This window comes from Pteronotus mesoamericanus, unplaced genomic scaffold, assembly GCF_021234165.1.
Source record: "Pteronotus mesoamericanus isolate MK-2021 breed Mesoamerican mustached bat unplaced genomic scaffold, CSHL_Meso_final contig_90, whole genome shotgun sequence".
Lineage (NCBI taxonomy): Eukaryota > Metazoa > Chordata > Mammalia > Chiroptera > Mormoopidae > Pteronotus > Pteronotus mesoamericanus.
This window is the reverse complement of record NW_026555277.1, coordinates 32,510,002-32,528,249: the sequence shown is the minus strand read 5'-3', so window position 1 is coordinate 32,528,249 and position 18,248 is coordinate 32,510,002. Positions and strand designations below refer to the sequence as shown.

Genomic DNA, 18,248 nt, shown 5'->3' with positions numbered 1-18,248 from the left:
GAAGCAGAAAATAGCAGCGGTACATTGTTCTCCTCCCATCTTCTTTGCTGCAGGAAATGTTCTTTCCAAGGCGACTCTTTAAACTATTGTACTCTTGTACTTTTTGTCCTTAACTTTATATTTCTAAGAAATTCAGGCACCTGGTCACAGGCACAGGGTAGGGGGCATAACCAAGAGTCCACACCACATGACTGGCCAGAAGCTGTGAACCTTCCATCAACCTAAACACTCAGCTGCGTGCTTGGCCCGCATATTTCACAGACGTCAACCAGGCTTTTCCATTAGCCACTGAGTGGACCTTTCTTTTTAAATAAACCCTATGTGCTAAATGAACCCTGTGGATTCAATTTCTAATGGAAAGTGAAGGAAAAGCAAGTATGTTCTCTGTGACTGTTAGTTATTTTATCATGAAACACACTCCAAGATGAATGCCTTCCTGAATCGGCTTATTGAAAAAGTTCAAGGAAAAATTTTTTACTACAGAAGCACATGAGCAAGTAAAATACCAAATTAATAAGTGGAGTCCCTCATTGATGCTGTGGCAGTTTGGCACCCACCTGCTTACAACTCACCGTGGTATACTTGATCGCAGTCATAAAGTTCACCATGTGTGTGTTTAATTTCAGAGTTTTGAGAGGGTTTTTGGGGTGAGTTGGGGAGGAAGGAACCCCTATAGCAGTAAAACGATGCCCCAAATCTTCAAAAACAAGATTGTGACTGTGAGCCAAGCAAAAGAGGCAGTTCTTTTGCAAAACATGGTCAGAGAAGAATCAGAAAATACTGGCTGTTTCACAGCACCTGTGGAATGTGCCATGGAATAACTGGGGCCTTTAATCCCCCAGCCAGACCCCATCGTTGTCATTGTTATTGTAGTTACTGCTCTGGTGGGGTCATACCATATTTTTTTATGGCCCCCTCTGTAGTTTAAAAAGAACTTCACATATATTAGTAGGGGTAGCACAGGGCCTTGGTTGACCAGTACTCCTTTCTCCTGCACTGGTTTAGTCAGGTCACACCCCAATCCTCTCAGCAGGCAATACTGCGAGGTTTTCCTCAGCATCCCTCACACTCTCCTTGTGCTGGAGAAAGAGCCCAGATGCTGGAGTCCAGTGGTCTTATTTTAATATATCTGCTGTGCTACTCAGCCTTGCTTGACTCCTCTACCTACATTCCAGTTACATTATCCTGAAATGTAAGGAGAGCATTACCTCACAGGGTTGTTGTGAGGACTTAAGTATATTATTTGTGATAATCAGAATTTTCCATTGCAATCCACAAAAATGAAGTCTGGCTGATTGAGGAAGAAAGGGGATTTGTTAAAAGGATTCTGGAGAGCCCACAAATCTCTGGAAGGGCCGGAGAACAGGCTTAAAGCCCATGTTGCCAGGAAAAACACCTGAAATCACATCACAGAGCCCATCCCCCAAAGAAACCTCTGTCACAGCCACTACCCCTAGACACACTCTGGATGTTGACTGTCATGGAGTCATTATCATGGCTACCATCTCAAGCAGAATACAGCTGCCGGTAGGTCCTCCCCTCTTGCCAGATTAGATTCTGCACAGTCCCTACCTCAACACATCAGCCGCTGCTGAGTCATGGCTGGGCGCAGGTGCATTGGCAAAGCCTCAATCATGAGCTAGCATCCTAGCTGCAAAGGAGGACTGGAAAACCAGTTTTCATCCTTGCTGGTGTGGCTCAGTGGATTAAGCACTGGCCTGCAAACAAAAGGGTCACTGGTTCGATTCCCAGTCAGGGCAAATGCCTGGGTTGCAGGCTGAGTCCCCAGCAGGGGATGCACAAGAGGCAACCACACATTGATTGTTCTTTTCCTCTCTTTCTCCCTCCCTTCCCCTCTGTCTAAAAATAAATAAATAAAATCTTTAAAAAGAAAAGAAAAGAAAACCAGTATCTGGCATTTGCAGCTCCTCTAATGTGTGTGTTGTGGTGCAGAGGTTTCCTGCAGTCATATGAAGCATGTTCAGTTCCTGACAGCCAAACAGAGTGACTAGTAGTCACTAACAAATGAAATACTTAATCCAGTACCTGATGTGTTATCCTTCACCCTTGTACCTTGTTTACTTACTCAAGTCTGTGTTGAACACAATGTCAGGACAACATTATAAAGCTACTCAAACAGCCTCCAGTTCCCCCAATACCCCACAAAATTTCCATCTTATGAAATCACCTGTCACCATATCTCATTCTCTCTATTCTTCTTCCCAGGAAGCCAATCGTTATCTGACAAACAAGTCTCTGCTCGATGTTGACGACTAAAAATGGATTATTTAGTGTCTGATTCTTTCTGGAATTTTTCTATTTTCATAGGAGATTCCAGGACACACAAAACTTCAAACTCCTCCCTCCCCTTGCCAAATTTCAAGCAGCTGGGAAAGTCACTTGGGAAGATTTGGGTCAGCAAGGAAGTCTTTTGACTTGCGCAACAGCTCTTCAATAATAACCTTGGAAAAATAGGTATCACCGACTCCCTCACAACCCCTTACCTTTGGGCATATCTCACATGCTGTCACCCCATCTTCCCACCCCCCTCCAGGCACCAAGTGATCTTTAAGGTAAGTGTGAATTTCCTAAGGGACTAAATTTGGTAAACAAGAGAACTGAGACTAGACCTCGGTTTACTGACTCCTAATCAAATCCTTTTCACCTTCTATGGTTCCTGCCTGTCCTCCAGGTCAAGAACAATCCTAGCGGTATCAGTGAATAAGGGAGCGAGGGAAACCAAAAGACAGTCCCCAGGAGGCAGGAGAGGCTGGCAGGAAAGAGGAAACCACCCCGATATGATCCCCTTCCTAGAATGCATCCCATTCGCTTTAACTCCGAGCATTTTCAAATGGGTTCTGATTCCAACACATTCACATTCACCAGGAAGACGGAATATAATTACTTCCTTTTTGTCTCAAAAATTGCAAAAATTAGGGGATGTGCAACAACCGCAGAAGGAATCCAGGTGCTGAGGGGGCGGGGGCCATCTGCAAACCAGTGAGCCCTTTTAGTTGCAGCGATGTGCTGTCTCTGAGCTCCGTGATTAAAGCAACTGCAAATTAGTTTCCGCAAAGGTCTTTCCCCTTAAATTGAAAAGCACCGTGTAATGGAATTTCATAGACGCTGCTTTGGAAATGACTTCATACCTCACTCTGTTCAGAGCTGAGAGGCGGCCACATGCAGTGAATCATAAGAGGATGAAGCTCTCCAGGGGCTGCCGAACTTTCCTCGACTTTCACATATCGACCTTCACAGACATGGGAAGGGCATTAGGGAGCTCAGTGCACTGAGTCACCGTTAAGTGATCAGTAGTCTTCTCCTTCCCCAAACCAGGCTGTTTACCTGCCATCCATGCCTCCTACCAGAGTCGGGCTCCTAGGGGATGTTAGCTGCACATGGATTGCCCAGGTACAAACATTTTAAATAAAAGGCCTTGCAAGACCATGGGGTTCCCGAGCTCTATTAGGCTTTCCAGTAGAAATGATGAAGTCAAGCTGACAAAGAAATACTGTCACACTGTTTTCACTGACCACCTTAGATTTCTGGGTGCGCCCTTCCAGAATATACCGGAATCACACTTCCAAATTGTCAGTTGTCTACAGTTCTGAATCAAACAGGAATCATTTCGGCATTAAGCCTGATTGACTAATTTCCAGACAGCCCAAATGATTCATTCGTGGACGTAAGAAAATGTCCTAGCACCTACTATGGGCCAGGCCCTGGGATACAACAGTAAGCGAAGTCACATGGCTCTCATGGTGATTACAATCAAATGATGGAGACTGAAATACATTTCAAATAATTATTCCAACAAATAAAAATCTGCAACTCTGACAATGCTATATACTGTGGCGGTACAGAGAGGGTCCGGGAGAGGGGAATGAGACCTGGTCAGGACATTCAGAAGTCATCCAGAGGAAATGATCTTTCCGCTGAGAACTCCAAAGGTAAGGAAGAGTTAAGCATGGGAGGGCGGGCCCCTCAAGGCAGAGAGCACAGTGCGGAGCCCTGCCGGGCTGGGGTGTGGTGAGGACTGGAAAAAGGGCTGGTGCACATTAAGTTTAGAGGGCGTAGGGGAGCACAGCACCCAGGGAGCCTGAAAAAGGGCCATACCCTCTAGGGTTTTGCAGGACATGCAAAGGAGTTTTGTCTTTATTTGAAATGCAAATGGATACCAAGGGAAAGTTGTTATTAGGAATGAGGGTAGGAAGGTGGTATCACGCCATTAGAAAATGTCTCTCTGGCTGCAGCACAGTGGCCATAAGAAGGGGGCCATGAGCTGTTTGTCAAAAACCCATCAAGGAAGGCAGGTGTTGAGGGCCTTGTCTGCCTGGCAGTGGCCTGAGTCACTGACAATCACAAGGGCAGTATCACAGCCAACTCAGGAATCCAGGGCGCCAGTCTCCCACCCCCAAACTCTTTCCACCGCAGCAGTATGTAGTAGTACAACTTTTAAGGTGTCATATTGTCACATGGGCAGTAAATTGGTAAACCAGGCAGCATATCCCTTCACCTCTTTGGGAAACTACCCATCAACACAGACAACACTGAGAATAACAAGGTACTGACTCCAATAAATGGGGTCATCAGCGCACACCTGGCGATCTCTTTCCAACTATGAGGTCTGTCCAGAAGGTATCCATCCACATAAAGTGAAAAACGGAGGCATTTATTGAAGAGGATAGAAATACAAGAAACACGGTACATAGGTCAACAATGCTCAGCCCCCTTCAAAGTAGGCACCATGGGACCCCACATAGTTCTCCCAGTCGCTGTCAGCTGCCCTGCCATATTTTCCTGAATCTTATGGACAGTCTGATATCTCTTCACCTTCAAAGGTGATTTTAGTTTTGGGAAGAGCCAGAAATCACAGGGCACCAAATCTGGGTTGTAGGAGGGCTGAGTCACCAGGGTGATACACTGTTTCACCAAAAAATTCTGCATGAGATGCATGAGTGGGCGTGTTGTTGTGATGAAGCTGCCAATCACCAGTGGCCCATAGCTGGAGCCTCCTGAATCATGCAGATAGTTTTCATGGGAGAATGTCCAAGCTTAACACAAAATTTGATGCAGATTGGTAACTCTACGCACTCAGTCATTTTGAATGCAATGTCCTCACAGTACACATGCTCACTCAATGGCATCTATTGCCCCCACTGACCAGTACAGTGAAGTTGTCATTGTTCATGCATGAGCACTCCTGTCCACTCTCCTTGGCTGCCAGGTTACATGATGTCACATAAACTGTTCTCATTTTATTAACAATGGCTGGACTTTTCCCGGACAGACCCCATATATCTACATAACTTCTGCCTAAGAGAGAAGTTCAGGCATGTGCTCTTAAAAATGATGATAATTTAAAAATTTAATCTCTGGTCAGTACTTACGTGCTTGTGTATTGGAGATGAGGAAAAGAGCTGGCTACCCAAAGGACCAAACTCTCTGAACACAGGCTCAACTTATGTGAAAACAGGGCTCACCCTATGCGATGACTTAATGATTTAAGTGTTAACGTACATTGTGTTCTGCCTTAATTCAGGCTGTTACCACAGAATATCATAGCCTGGGTGACTTAAGCAACAGATATTTATTTCTCACAGTTCTGGCAGCTGGGAGGTCCAAGACCAAGCTTAGTAGTGGTAGTAGTAATAGTAGTGGTGGTGGTGGCGGTGAAGGCAATGGATGCCTGGTCCTACCCTCTAAGTGATGAGGCTTCCCAATGCCATGGGGGTGAACAAGGTCAAGAGCGCAGTGGATCCTTCATAGCTCTTTCACTTTTAAAGACCAGAGGTGGCACCTTTAGAGAGAAACTCAGCAAGAAACACAGCAGGAATCCTAACTGTCCAGGAAAAACACAAGAACAGCCAGGGGTGAACAGACACTAACCTCTCTCCTTTTTCCTCTTTCCCTCTCCCTACTTCTGTGTGACAGGGACTTACTGACAATAATCAGCAAGGTCTGTTTAGTGTATGGTCTGGTCTTGCTGTGACTAATACGATGATTGGTTGTATATATCCTTTTTATGGTTATTCATTATATCACCCTAACATAAAGTAATTTAATTTCAGTGGGATAATTAGGGCATTTCTAATCTAACTGATAGTCTGAATGAAATGAGATTCTCAGAGGGAGATTTGTATATCAGGAGACTGGTGACCTCCGGCCCCAATTTTCACACAATGTATTAATCTGACAGCCCGACTTCCCAGGCATGCAGTATCCGAGAACATTTCCGAGCCCGTGGGTTATAGAACACACCCGCAAATGAGATTATTTTATTTATAATGAGATTTCTTTGGGCTTAAAAAGACAGATCATAATATTTTAAGTGAGGCCTTCAGACTGATGGAGTCATCATAACATAAACGGAAGCCCCGAGATGCAAATGTACTGAAAAGGGAGTATGGCCCTGCCTGGGGTCTCCAATGCTGCGCTGGGCAGCAAAACTGAACACACAGCCTGTGGGAGGCCTGCCCGACTGGGACAGCTTAAGGCCATGCCAGCAGGGAAATCCTCACACTGGCTGAGGCCACAGGAAGCCCATTCTCACCTGCCCCCTTGGGGAAGCTGCGGGAAGAGTCTGCTCATTTAGCTAGAGGTGGGGGGACAAGGGGAGAAGTGGCAGAGGCAGGTTGGGGGAGGGGGGAGGGAAGGTCACCAGCACTGTGAGCAAGCAGGGCAGCCGTAATATCTACTGCCCGCTGCTACCCAAGCAACCTGCCCCCAGGGGCAGGCCCGCTCACCTCCGCTCTCCACACTGGCGCCCAACCTTACCAGTTGAGTCACTCTTTCATACCAGTCACCAGATGCAGGATGCTGACTCTCAGGAGAGAAAATCTGCTCCCTACAACAGGTTCTATTAGTTTCTAGTCACTGAGCAACCCACATGTGCCAAGTGCTGGTCAAGTCCAAAACAGACAAGGCCCCTCTTTCCAGGCTCCTTATATTCTTCTGGTTTTGTTGTTCAAGCCTCCTTTAAATTCCTTTTAGAATTTGAGAGAAAAAAGTCTGATTCTCTGGGGAAAAATAACGTTTTCTTTCATCAGGTAGTGTGAATTATGCAGCTCGTCTTGTTCCCTTGTTTCCCTAGGTGTCAGGAAGTTCAGCAATTACTGCCATCTTCAGTTGCAGCTGCAGTATTAGGCTGGCGTTTTGTGGCTTTTTCCGTCTTACTTTCTATTTCTAGTGAAAAATATTTATTTAAATACATCTTATGTGGTAAGGTATTTCAAGTTCAACTCAGAAATAATATATTTTGTTTTTAAAAAAAATAAGCAAAGATAGAAGCATTAACTTACAAAAGGCCACGCTGTTCAACATTCTTTAGTATTTACTAAGTGCCTATTAATATCTAACATCTGCTGAGCACATGACATGGGCGCTTCCCATGGGCTTCGTACCTCACACAAGCCTCTGAAGTAAGTGCGATTATCGCCCCTTCAGAGATGAGGGAATGGCGATCAGAAGAGCTAAGTAGTTTACCTGAGACGACACAGTGAGTAAGGAGCAGAACCAGGCAGGATTAAAACCATTGCTTCCCAGCATATGCAATTCACCGTGCTAAGCAACAGCAACAAATGTTAAGCCCATTGGACGCCTCTGCTAGGCTGCCTCATATCCTCAGAAGTCCCTTTTGTCTTCCAGCCATTGCTGCAGCAGCCGGCCGCACTCAGGAGTGGCCTGGCAGCACCTTGCCTGGGCAGCGTGGAGAGTTTCTTTCGGCCCCAACCTCACGGGAGGTTGCAGGAATCTGTTCGGTGACTCTGACATATGCACACATGTGGAAGAGAGGGGGCTAACACCTCATGGGGCAACATGTTGACCAGTGAGGGATGCAGCCAGCGAATATATGCCCCCCATTTCTGTCCTTTGGACAGAGAGCATTGAGGTCCATTTTACATGGCTCCTTGGGGATCCCCAGGGGAACTCAGCTGCTGCTGCCCACTGTTGATCAGCCTCAGTAAACTTGGGTTGGCTTTCCTTCTACTTCATTCCTTCCAGCCCCCCAGTCTTGCTCCTGGGGATGAATTTCTAAAACAAACTACCTGTATGCAAGACCTTGTCCCAGCTCTGCTTTGGGGGGCAAATCAAGGCTAAGACACTACAGGTTTTAGCTTGCAGAGTTCAAATTAGGGTGACATGCCATTACAAGAGGACAAAATCAGTAATGATGCATTAATAATCCATAATTAAGAGCCAGAACAGTGATCAAGCTATAAAAATACGAGAGCACAGAGAAAGTAAAATAAGCAGGGAACGACAATAAAGTTTTATTGGAACACAGCCACATATTCATGTACATGTTGTCTATGGCTGCTTTTCTGCTACAACAGCAGAGCTGAGTAGTTGCAACAGAAACCCATGGCCCATCAAGCCTATGATATTAGTACTTGGCTGTTTACTGAAAATGCTTGTGGGCCTCTGATATAGAAAATACAGGATCCTATGGGAATACAGAGAAGGGGCACATATTCTATTTGAGAGGTGGTGATTGGGAAGATCAGAAAAAGCTAGGAAGCGTCCGACTGCTGAACAGAACTAAGGGCATTCCAAGTAAAGGCAACAGTTGAACCAAAGGCACAGAGCTGAGAATCAGCAGGCTGCTTGCCAGAAACCATAGGGAGTTTATCGCAGGAGAGGAAGAAACTAAAGGGAAGTGATGGGAGATGAGGCTAGAGGCAAAGATTCCTTTAAGGTCTCTGTTGCTGGATCATTTCTCTCATTCTAGGATATTTCCTTCAATAGCCAAAGATGCTCTAACCAAGAGTGACTCCAGAGGCTGGTTTGTCATTCCTTCTATGGAAGAGAGTTTTGTGGAGTTTGTGACAGCTATGCATTTGTGATGAATGGTGGGAACCCCTCTCATAAAGCAACCCTCTTTGCACCTGGGCAGTTCCGACATTAAAGACCCTCTGCTTTGCCCTCCTCAGGCGGTGCAGCTCAGGGTGTGCCAGCTCCAGCCTCCTGCGTCTGTTTGCTGCTAAACCAGACACAGCTGACTCGTCACCATCACAGTCAGACCCCTCAGGTGCTCTGACATGTCTCCCCCTTGGCCTACTTTCAAGTTTCCTGATATAAGGACACAGTAACATGTGGCAGGAAATCCTGGAGACCGAGACCTGCCACACGGCCTCAGGAGGCGGTGCTTGTTCACACTGTTGGGAAAGGAAATCCTTGGGTGATCCAGTGTGGCCCAAGAATGAGTGACTTTGTTTAGTTCTTTCAAGGAACAGAGGATGAGATATGTGCCAAACAAGGCGATATAGTACTCAGGATATATAAATAACTAAGGTGCTGTCCTGCCCTTGAGGGACTCACAGTCTAATGGGTGAGAAAGATATGCTATTTCAGGGCAAGGAGACTGGTGCCAGCGCCCCTCTGATGGGGTACAGCCCCTGAGAGGTAAAGCATGGCAGGATATTAAAAGCTTAATAAACATCCTAAGGGAACTGGCTTTAAACTACAGGTACCACAGCAACTGTTGATATGCAAATGCCTGCATAAAGCACTGAAAGATATTCCCAAAACAGCTTCTTCCTTTTAAGAGCTTCAAGATTTCCCTAAGAATACTTATTTATACCCTTGACTGGTTTGGGAAACCATTTTTGAATAAGCAATGGAAAGGTAAATTTCAATCCCAAAAGGACAGAACTTGAACATAATGTGGAAAACGAACTGGTCATGGGAATGCAGAAAACCAACACTGATTTTTTTCCTAAAGGAAGAATAGTTATTTCATCAAGCACTGTGCTGAGGGCTTTATATGCATAATCTCATTCGATCTTCACAACAGTCCTCTGAGAGAAATTCTGGTGCTATTACTGTTTCCATGTTACAGGTGTGGTGACTGAGTCTTAACACAATTAAGCAACTTGTCCCCCCAGCCATCACTGCAGGAGGCAGGTGTCACCTGACAGTTTATTCAAAGGGCCCCACCCTTAACCATCACACCAACTGTCTCCCCTCACTGGCCAGTCCCCTGTCCCCACCTGGGACATCTTTTCTCAGCAGTTTGGCCCTGCGTAGGCTTCAGGATAAGTTCCTTCATTGTGATAAGTAGGGCCCCCGATCTCTGACAGCTGTTCTCTGCTCTTCATCGTCATCTGAAACAATCAGTAAGCATTAGAGAGTACTTTTCCCTTTACAAAGGTGATAATTAGATAACAAGCTGAGATTAAAGTAATTACAGTCAGACAGCTGGCGAGGCAGCACAGCCATGTTGAAATATTGTTGGTACTTCAGCATCTGGTTCTAATAACAGCATAGTCTAAAGGATTTTACATTAATTACAGAACATAATTTAATATAAACATATTTAATTGCAACTGATGAGCGATAAACTGTTCAAGAATGACTTAACCCCTCCCTCGTGTCAAAGTGATGGGAACTTTGGGCAGGCTGCGGTCTCTTGTGCTGTCTTTCTCATCCTCCCCTGCCAGGCCCTCCTCAGCGACCTGGTCCCCTCTCCTGGAGAAAACCCTGCTCAGAGAAGGAAAGTTCTAGATGAGGATTTTCCTCATTGATTATCCCATGGGTTTTTGGCACATGCACAGCACTGCTCATCCTTAGAAAGCCAGGGGGAAGGAGGAGGGCGTGCAAGCCTGGCTGGGATGCATTGCTTGGGCTTGACCAGCTGCACATCCTCACAGTGACAGGCGAAATGAGGCTGGTTTCCCTGCGTTCCCACACCTTTATGTGGTCCTGGCTTCGCTTCTGACAGCCACTGAGCAACCTATTAAACTATCCTCACATCTCTTAGTAAAAGTATAAAGGTAAACTCACTTTTCGTCACGACTAGGAAGTCCTTGACCACAACTGCCAGGGTATTTTCACAATTTCGGAGTCCATGTGTCTCCAAATATACCTGGAGATTTTTACATGAGACAGGACACAATTCTGGTAGGAAATGTTGCTGCCAACCCCTTTCTGTACCCCCACAATCTCCACTGCATAAAAGACCCAACTATCAGTTTTTGCAGATCATCTTTCCAGAAGTTCCATTCACGAATGGGAGACATTCAAAAGCCACAAAAGCATGCTATGAGCTACATGTCTGTGTTCCCCCAAAATTCATACGTTGAAACCATAAATCCCAATGGAGGTGGAGCCTTTGGGAACTAACTAGGTTTAGATGGGGTTATGAGGCTGGAGCCCCCCAGGATGGGACTAATGTTCTTATAAGAAGAGAATGAGACCGGAGTCTGTTCTCTTGGGCATGTGAGGATACAGCAAAAAGGCAGCTGTCTGCACACCAGGAAGAGGGCCCTCAACAGAACTCAACCATGCTGGTATACTAAGCTCGTCTTCACAGACTACCGAACTACAAAAAATAAATTTCTGCTGTTTAAGCCACCCAGTCTGTGATACTCCGCTAGAGCTGCCCAAAGTGACTAAGACATACCACTAGGTCCCAGCTGCATTGAAATGATTCTTAGGAGTGAATCCAAAGGAGTTGTAAGACTCCTTTCTAAAAAAGATTGAGTGGCCTTGGAGTGAGTTGGAAAATTCACTATTAAGTTTCCCTCTGTAACAAATGATGTGAAATTACAATGAGCCTCAAATGCTGTTTTTACTCCTTCCTGTGGATTTCAAGGTATAAAGCACACATTCTGCTAAAAGCTAAAATGAGTGCTGAAAAGACAGTTTATTATTCACAGGTAAGCAAATGTAAGCTACTTCTGGAGGAATTACTGACAGGTGCATACAACCTAAAATTAGTGTGAAGATTCAGGATAACATATCCCCCAGGGGAGAACCAAGCACTCTCAAAGTGGAAGTTGTTCTCTACATATCCTTTTGAAAAAAGATGTTTAAGTCCCCAAACACAGCAAATCTGCTACGTGAGTGAGAGCTGTAAGGTATTTACATGGACACGAACAACAGCGCAGTGACTGCTGGGGGTGGGGAGGTGTTAGGGGAATAAATGGTAACAGAAAAATACAATAAAGACTTCAACATTTTTAAAAAAGATATCTGCCTCCATATAGCCAAGAGATACAAACACACACACACACACACACGCACATTTATCTTCTTTATACATTTATCCATTGATGAACATTTAGGTTGTTTACATGTCTTGGTTATATGTGAGCAGATTTTTTTTTTGAATTAGTGTTTTCATTTTCTTTGGATATGTTCCCAGAAATGGAATTGCTAGATCATATATAGGGATAGTATTCAGCAATGAAAAATTAGGAAATCTGACTATTAGCAACAGCATGAATGGACCTTGAAGTCATTGTGCTCTAGGTGAAATAAGTTAGACAGAAACAGACAAATACTGTGTGGTCTCACTTACATATGGAATCTTAAAAAAAAAAAAAAGCCTCATAGAAAAAGGGATCAGACGTGGTTACAAGAGGCAGAAGGTAGGGAGGGGGCATTGGAGAAAGGTGGTCAAAAAGTACAAATTTCCATTTATGAGATAAATAAGTACTAGGGATGTAATGTACAACATGATTAATATTGTTAACGCTGCTATGATATACATATGATATACAAACAAGTTGTTAAGAGAGTAAATCCTAAGAATTCTTATCACAAGAAGAATTACTTATCTTTATATTGTATCCATATGAAATGATGGATGTTAGCTGAACCTACTGGGATAATCATTTCATAATATACAGAAATCAAACCATTATTCCTAAAACTTGTACAATGATGTATGTTAATTATTTCTCAATAAAATTGAAAAAAGCACTATAAAAAGAATCTAATTAGATATTTTTCCAAAGTCGATATACCAAAGGCCAACAAGCACATGGAAAGATGTTCAACATCATTAGTCATCATCAAAACTTAAATGAGATACCACTTCCCACACACAAGCATGGCTGCAATTGAAAAGATAATAACACATGTTGGTGAGGAAGTGGAGAGCTTGCAACCCTCACACGTTGCTGGTGGAATATAAACAGCACAGCCACTGTGGAAAACAGTTTGATGGTTCTTCAACAAGTTAAATGTAGAATTAACATATGGCCCAGCAATTTGGTTCTTGGTATATGCCCAAAAGAACTTAAAACATGCCCATATAAAAACTTGTACACAAATATTCCTACCAGCATTATTCATAATAGGTTAAAAGGGAAAACAATCCAAATAAACATCAATTGGTAAATAAGCAAAATTGGTATATCCATATAATGGATTATCATCCAGCCATAAAGAGGAACAAAGTATTGACAGATGCTACAACTTGAATCAGTCTTGAAAACATCATGCTAAGTGAAAGAAGCCAGGCACAGAAAACCACATATTGTATGATGACATTTATATAAAGTGTCCAGAATTGGTAAATCTATAGAGACAGAAAATAGATTCATGTTGCTAAGGGACAGAAGGAAAGGAAATTGAGAGTGACTGCCAATAAGTATGGGGGTTCTTTTTGGGTGGTGATAAAAATGTTCTAAAATTAGATAGTGGTGATGGTTGCATAATATTGTGAATACACATATACTAAAAGCCACTAAATCTGTACACTTTACAATGGCTAAAGTAGTAGGTTTTACATTATTTAAATTTTCTCTCTCTCCCTTTTTCAAAGGTACCAACCTGGGAACCGGAGCTTAATCCCACTAGGGAAGCCTAGGAATCTGTATAAAGTGATCAAAGATGTTTAAGAGGTGAGGAAGCTGGAGTATTTATACACCACCTTCCATCAGTGACTGAAGGCCGCTTCTAGAAGGCATTAATACCTTGCACTGCTGGCCTGGCTGCAAAAGGAGCTCTGGTGCCTACAGCCAGTCCTTAGGCAACTAAATGTTGGAGCTGACAATTGCCAGTCCAGCCAGTGTGCCCCAAAAGGGTATAGGCAGGAGGCCCGTACAGTGCACTGACAATATGCTACTCTCTCATTGAGTTATCTTGGGATGAAATACAAAAATCTATGTAAAGTGCTTCACAGTGCCAGACACAGAGAAAGCTCATAATAAACGTGAGTTATTTTTACTGAGGACTCAATGAGGTTAAATAATTTGATCAAAACTACATAGATAATGCAAGATGAAGCTAGGATTTATGCAGATATGTCTAGACAATGCAATGTTTCACATAAAAAATTATATTAACCAAATATATACTAGCCAATCTTGCAAACATACCTATGAAATGGCAATCGTGTCTTGAGGGCATTCAGCGACTATAACGAACATCTTTACTCTCCTTCTTCCCCCTTAGGTTCCCTCAGTGGGGGAAGCAGCTGCATTTCTCGTACAAAGGCCCTGAGGACAGAGGTTATATCTGCTCAAGTTCTTCAGGGTCTGAATATTACACGGTTTGTTGTGTAGATGCTTATTTGAGATTCAAAGACTGCACATTTGCTGACAGTTTAGTCCAAAGGACCAAGATACAATAACACCTGAGACTGCAGGAGCATCAGGGCAACACTTTCCTCACCAACAGGTCAATCTTCCTGTTTGCCTCTGGAATAATCTGACTTTCAGTTGACTCCACAAAAGAGGAGCGCTAGCAAAGGAAAATGGCGAGAATCTCTTCCCAAAATGCTCTGCATGAACTCCCAACTGAGGGCACGTCAGAGGTTGACATGAGGATGTGAGGCTGCAGAACCCAAGCCTACCTGATCAGGTAGTGGTTGATAATAGTGTCGAAGTAGCTGTAGTACACAGCATTGTTCACATGACCGTACTGGTCATTGTCCTGACACCTTGTCTGGATGGGCAAGAAGTACCCATAGGCCTCAATGTGACGATAAAAATCCTCAATTCGCTGGTTCTCTGATGATGTAGTCAAGGAACGGACATTCCTAGGAAGCATCCTCCAAACCCAAGAGGCCATCGTTGGTGATTGCTGCCCTGAAGGGTACCTTCAAATACAAGGGCAACAAAGGATAAAAAAATTTAAGAAATAAATCGTCCCTGATAAGCCAGGTCCTTATCACAAACCTATTTACTTTTGAAAGGACTCTGTACTAAAAAGGCTCTGGCACACACTGACAGAAACCAGTGAAGCCTTTGTTAGAATTTGACTAGTGGGAATTTAAAGCATATTTGTATAGAGGTCTTCTGTTCTGCAAAGTATTTTCAAAGAGGGTACTGATTCTGACAAAATCTGTAACACTACTAACCACATAAAGATAGAGCTCAGAAGGCCAAAACAAAAATAAAATGTTTGCTAGACAACATTATCAACTGGACCTATTGACTATAAGTTTTCTTTTACATATATTAATTTTTTTGGAACAAAAATAATGTCCTATGGAAAATTTTTAAAATATGCATAAACACAGGGGAAAAAGAGACAGCAATCCAATAACACCAGCTGTTAACACTACCATGTGCATTATTTTAGTCTTACATTTATATATCTGTATAAATATTCTTATATTGGACCATACAATACATGTTGTTTTGTAATCTCTTGTGCCTAACAATAGATTATTAATATATTTAAATATTCTCCTACATCATTTGTAATGTTGAATTCCATTATATTTCACTGTATTGAAGCACCACAATTTATACAACTCTCTAATGTCACATATAGAAGATTTTGATTCCAATTCTGTTGAATGGGATTGGAATCTTTCTTTGTAAACAAACCTTCACACACACCTATGATTATTTCCTTAAAATAAATTCCTAGAAGCAAAATTACTGGGTCAAAGGGCAAATAAATTATTAAGGATTTTGATATAAATGAATGCCCCTCAGAAAGGTGGTACGAATTTATACCCTCCCCAGCAGTAGCCAATTTCCTTGTCAATTTCAAAATGCTTTGTCAATTTGACTGTGTTCTCTTATTTCCATACAAATTTAATGAAATGTGCTAAGTGGAAAGATGACTACTGCTACCAGCAATGACGGAATAACTAGGATCAGAATAACCCTTCTGTTTGAGAACTATAAGAGCTAGACAAAATGTAAAAGAAGAGCTCTTTGAAGGTATGAGGAAATAATCAAGGCAGCAGGACTTTACAGGCTGCCTCCCTGGGGACAGGGGGGCACACTGAAGCGAGCCTTGCGTTGGCCACTGCTGTTTTTCATCAGGGTTATTTGCCAACTCACTGTGTGGGGAATAAAGGCTGAAGAGATAACAGCAACCTAAAGCTTGCAGTGGTCTTGCTGTGTTGGAAACACTGACAAAAATTGAAAGTCCAAAGTCCTGGAGAAGAGTGAGCTGCAGGGAAATCAGCCTTATAGTGCAAATTCCCCTCAAGGCATTTGCTGACTCCTAAACTGTACAGGCTCTGATACGACAGAGAAACCAGCAGAAAGCAACTGCTACAAAGGCTAAACATCTAGGGGAAAAACAGGAGTCTCATTGTGCTGAGGATTGCCAAGGAGGAAGGTAAAGACCCCAGACTTTCAGTTTCAACCCAGAAAGGTCTACTTCCATTGAGTGAGGGCCAAGCCTAAATTGGCCAGCCTTGATCAAGGTTATCTACCCAAGTATCATCTGTTAGCCAGCAGAACACAAGGTCATCTCTGCAGGAAAATAACACCATTCAGAGTCTCTACAACTTTTTAAACACAAAGTTTGACATTCAATCAAAAACTACCAGGCCTGTTAAGAAAGAGAAACAAATGGCCAAAACCCAAAAGAATTTAAGTCAATAATATAGTCCCACAGATTCACACTGATTTTAAAATAACTATGACTAACAGGTATCAAAGATAAAGAGCGACAATCCATCCCAAATATATAAAGAACTCTAAAATTGAGAGTGATAAGATCAGAAAACCAATAAAAAATAAGCAAAAGTCACAATTCACAAACACAGATTTTTAGATGACCTTTAAACATATGAAAAGATGGCCAACTTCTGACATTATAAGAAAAATGCAAATTATAACTATACTGACATATCATTTCTCAAAGACTAGATTGGGTAAAAATTACAAAGCTTGACAGCACATTCTCTTGACAAAGCCACAAGGAAAAAAGGCACTCTCATACATGGCTGGAGAGAATGTCCTGTCTTATGGGAGAATTTGACAGTATCTAACAAAACCACAAGTGAGTTTACATTTTGCCCACATCTAAAATTACCTTGAAGATACACCCTCACTAGTACAAAAATACATGTGAACAAGGTATATAACTGTTTGTAATTGGAAAATATTGGGGGAAAACTCACATAGGAGATTCATAGAATAAACTAGAATATATTCACACAATGGTACACCATCCCGCTGAAAATAAAAACTAAAGAATATGTGATATGGAGTGATTTCCAGGATATCTTTGTTGTCAACCTAAAAAAGCAAAGTGTAGAAGACTATATATGTAGTATGCTACTTTTGTGTAAAAAAGAAGAGAAAATAATATTAAGGTCTTTATGTATATTTACAAAACTCAACTTGAGAACAATGAACCAGAAACTAATGAGGGTATATTAACAAGGTGGGCAGGGTGGAAAAGGGGAAGTAACACTCCTCTCAATACAGTTTTTTTATGTAATGTTAAGTTTTGAAATCATGTTGATGCTTTATATGCTCACCCAAGATGGTGATGGTGATGATGATGATGTTAAACTAACAAACATGGAAGGGAATGAAACCTAAAATAGAATACAAACAGAAACAAATGAGGCCTAACTATATTTCAAGTGAATAATGTAAGTACCCAGAAGGGGAAAAAATATCCACTACTGAATACAGGGTTTTGACTACAAACCCTCAGTTGAAAGACAAAAATCTTCTAACAAATACTGAACAGTGGTTAGTAGGTTTTTGTTTTGTTTTGTTTTGTTTTGTTTCATAGCGGTTGGATTAGCAATTCAAAATTGCTTTCTCTGGATCTAACCCTGGGCAAATGAGTAGGTGTACTGAGGATAATGTCTCACTTACAGAAGGGACTTGCAAATATAGAAAAGAGAAAAAGCAAAATGAGCCTGCTAATGTTAGATAAGATTTGGGAGTATAGTATGAAGTCCTAGGCTAGGTTTAGAGATAGAGGTAGTCCTGTGTTCCCCTGCCCCTCTGAGCCCAGTGGCCTCCAGTAGCAAGATGAGCATACTTAGTGTCCAGATCTTCCTAATCTAGTTTCTAAATGCCATTCTACACAAAACAGAACCAGGGCTCCTTGAAGAATTTACTGATTCCACTGTCGGGGCAGATAAAGTAAAAGGCGATACTGGAACATCTCATTGTGCCAGAAATTTAAGAAATGTTCCAACCATAATGGCCATGGCAAAAGTTCATAGGAGCTTTTGAGTGGGCTCCCAACAGCCAAATCTGGAACATTTGAAGATCAAATTAAAAGATGAGATCAATGGA

The 18,248-nt window shown here is 42.6% G+C and overlaps 1 protein-coding gene across 1 annotated transcript in view; it reads right to left on the bottom strand.

Annotated features, from left to right (window-relative positions):
• LOC129080669 (uncharacterized) overlaps nt 1-14,805 on the bottom strand; it is an 83,740-nt gene extending 68,935 nt beyond the window's left edge. The window contains exon 1 of the mRNA XM_054586183.1: nt 14,588-14,805. Within this exon, the coding sequence (XP_054442158.1) occupies nt 14,588-14,805 (218 nt within the window). The remainder of the gene's footprint in view (nt 1-14,587) is intronic.
• Between the last annotated feature and the right edge of the window lie 3,443 nt (nt 14,806-18,248).